General features: G+C 31.6%; 1 protein-coding gene across 1 annotated transcript; it reads right to left on the bottom strand.

Moving 5' to 3' along the window:
* Positions 1-1,685: 1,685 nt before the first annotated feature.
* LOC106875228 (protein ZBED8) lies at positions 1,686-2,315 on the bottom strand. Its single transcript, XM_014923286.1, has one exon. The coding sequence runs from the start codon at positions 2,313-2,315 to the stop codon at positions 1,686-1,688; it is 630 nt and encodes a 209-aa protein (XP_014778772.1).
* Positions 2,316-3,368: the final 1,053 nt, after the last annotated feature.

Below are 3,368 nucleotides of genomic sequence, written 5' to 3'. Positions count from 1 at the left end.
AGAAGAGTGCCATTTGTTATCTTGTGAACAATATTTCGACATCTCGCATCTCTTCAACTGGTTCAAAAAATAAATTTGTCAATCTACTTCATTTTGGTTAATATAGAAAGGATTGAGGTAACTCCTCCTGAAGATATAGAGTCAAAATTACTATTATTATTATTATTGTTATTATTATTATTATTATTATTATTATTATTATTATTATTATTATTATTATTATTATTATTATGAATTCAGAATTGATTTCCCAATTGAAGAATAAATAGAATTTAGAATAACAAATTTCTATGCAACATATTTTGCTTTTTTTCTTCCAATATATAAGGAACAATTTCATTCCCAGGCAACATCAGGCACCTCTGCTAGTATGTATATAAATATATCCCAAAATGATTTTGAGGGATACATAATCCTGGCGGTTAGTGTGTTAACTCTTATATATCAGTTCTTAATGCTGGCTTTCCACAGTGAATGTTGGTGAAACTCAAGTTGAAAATTTACTAGACTGAATTATTATCCTCACTGTCCTTTTAGGGACTGCGTAGTTTCCATAGAGAAAGTAATGAAATTAATGGCGACCAAGAAAATGGAGATTTGCACATCCATATTTTATTATACAGTTATTTACATTATTCTTCACTTAGACTAGTGTGACCACTTAGACTTTGTTTTACTCACGGCACACCTTTCAAGAAGTCAAAATATTTTGGCATACTTTGTACTTAAATTCTAAAATTTATTCAAAAGGGGTTTTATACATATCAGAATTGCATAAACTATGAAGTAACATATAGATAATTAAAAATACAGAAAAATTGCATTTATCTACTCTTTATTCAATATATCATGCAAAGTTATCAATGAGAAACATGCGCTTGATGTTTTTTGGAAACGTTTTCAATATTGGGACGTATTTGAGAAAAACAAACCCTCATTTCTTCTTCGATGCAACAGAGTCTCTCTCTTTTTTTGGATTTGATGTTATTGAGGGTTGAAAACTGTAGAAAACTGCATCAAAATGGATAAAGCTTTTTTGCTACCGAGGTGTATTCTTCTATAATAACAATTCAAAATGTATCAATAGGTAACTCAGCATTCTTGATTTTAAGTCTGCGATCACTGGATACAGATGTCAATTCCTCTTCTTCACATATTTTCAGACCAATATTAGATGGAATTTTTATGAAGGGATTTCGAACCCAATCATACTCTTCTGTGTTCAATGACGGAAAATAAAAGCTTATTTTTCTTCCAGATTTATCAAATGTTCAAATACAATAGGAGTCATTCCTTTTATGCAGCTTTTACGTATTAAGGGAAATATTTCGAAGTTACTACCTTCAGCTCTATTTTTCCAAATTACAACATTCTTTTTAAATGAAACCAGCTTATCTGTCGAAGTGAGAATGTTTTCATCTCTACCTTGCATACTCGTGTTGACGCTATTAAGTTGTGCAAATATCTCAGTTAAATGTTCCAGCTTGGAAACCCAAAATTCACATTGTAGATATTCCAAGACGCGTTTATGTTTTCTTCTTCAAAAAAATGCATGCAATTCCTTCTGGAGTTCATGTATGCGATGTAGCACTTTATCTTTTGTGTGTAAAGGTAAGCGCTTATGCTGAGAATCCATATCCAATAAGCAACACTTCAAATGCCTACTTTTAATATAATTAACCATTTCAAAAAACTTGGTTTAATACTTGCTTTAACTCATCAGGTATTGTTTTTGAAACTAGTACTTCCCTATGTAGGAAGAAATGGGTACGTATAACATTAGGAGTTTTCTGTTGTATGAGCGATACAAAACCTTTAATAGAGCTTATCATAGATGGTGCCCCATCGGTACATATTCCAACACGTGAATTCCAGGATAAATTCCATTTTTCGAGGTAGGCAGATAAAATGTCAAAAATATCTTGTCCTCTTGTAGTAAGTGGCATTTCTTCACAACAAAAGAACTGATTTATGATTTGGTTACCATCAATAAAGCGAATAAATGTAAGTAATTGTACTTTGTTGTTAATGTCAGTTGATTCGTCAGCCTGTTGAGCAAATTCTGAGTTCTGAAGTTTGTTCTGTACATTTCCCTCTATATCAGCAGGTAAATCCATAATTCTCCTATGAATTGTATTATTTGAGAGCGGATTCTTGCTTATTTCTTGCTCGGCTTCATCACCTAACATGGTTTTAACCATCTTTCTACAAGTGGGTAAGATAATCGACTCGGATAAAGTATGCGATTTTGTTTGTAGTGCAATCATTCCGGCTGTCTCAATAGACGTGACTTGAACCTTTTCAGAAGCATTCATCCTTTTTTCAAAATAGTTTGTTTTTTTTGTTTAGATTGCCGTTCTAGCAGTCTTTGGAAATAATTCAGATCTTTACATTGAAGATGTGAGTGCTTAGTTGTAAAATGTCTTTTCAACTTGCTGGGTAACATGCCTTCGTTAGACAAACAACACACAATGGAAGAGGTTGATCCTCGTTGCCAGTTCAATGAATCCCAAACTTTAAATAACTATTGCAATATTTACGATTGGGTCGAGCTTTCGCATTATTATCACTCGTTATTGAAATGAAAACTGCTGAGGCTACGACCAAAATAAACTGAAACAGTCATGCACTTAATATGTCCATATGACATCAATTTCGATGATAGATTAATGCTAGTTTAGCTCTTATCCTTATGAAATTTCACATTCAAAATCGAATAACATTGTCATACCATAATTAGCCTAAATGAATTGAATGACACAACCACCTCACATTCTTAGTTTAGAACTTAGTATTTAGTTTTTTACCATTTTAACATTTATATATTAACTTTCTAGTGTACTTCGGTTTGTATTTTTCATATTTTGAAATATAATCGTACTTTTTTGAGGCGCACCTAATTACATCTTGTGGCGCTGCAGTGCATGGTTTGGGAACTGCTAAGTGTGCATCTTGGTGTTAATCATCGCTGCAGCTTCCTCATTTTTTTTTTACTGCTGTTTAAATATCATCTGAAGAAACTATGAGACTGACCAAATAGGAATCTTTTATGAGGTGTTAGTGTTACTATAAATAGTCGTATTTCTCATGACCTGAAGATTACCCCGGCCAATTAGGTATTTATTGCTGGGTTTGGTCTTAAAGTAGGTCAAGGTTTCTGTATGTTCCTAAGTATTATATTCTAATTTACCGTCCTACTAATTTAGAAGGCTATTCTTATATTTTAAGGTATTCAATTACCTTTTTGACTTATTATTTATTTATATTTATAATTATTAATCTATAGATCTACAATTTTCTTGTTATATTGTATTTAATTAAATATCCTGCTTATAGTTAATTTTATTAAACATAATATTAATCTTCAA

The sequence above is a fragment of the Octopus bimaculoides genome, chromosome 14 (assembly GCF_001194135.2).
Source record: "Octopus bimaculoides isolate UCB-OBI-ISO-001 chromosome 14, ASM119413v2, whole genome shotgun sequence".
Classification (NCBI taxonomy): Eukaryota; Metazoa; Mollusca; class Cephalopoda; order Octopoda; family Octopodidae; genus Octopus; species Octopus bimaculoides.
This window is presented reverse-complemented; position numbering and strand designations above follow the sequence as displayed.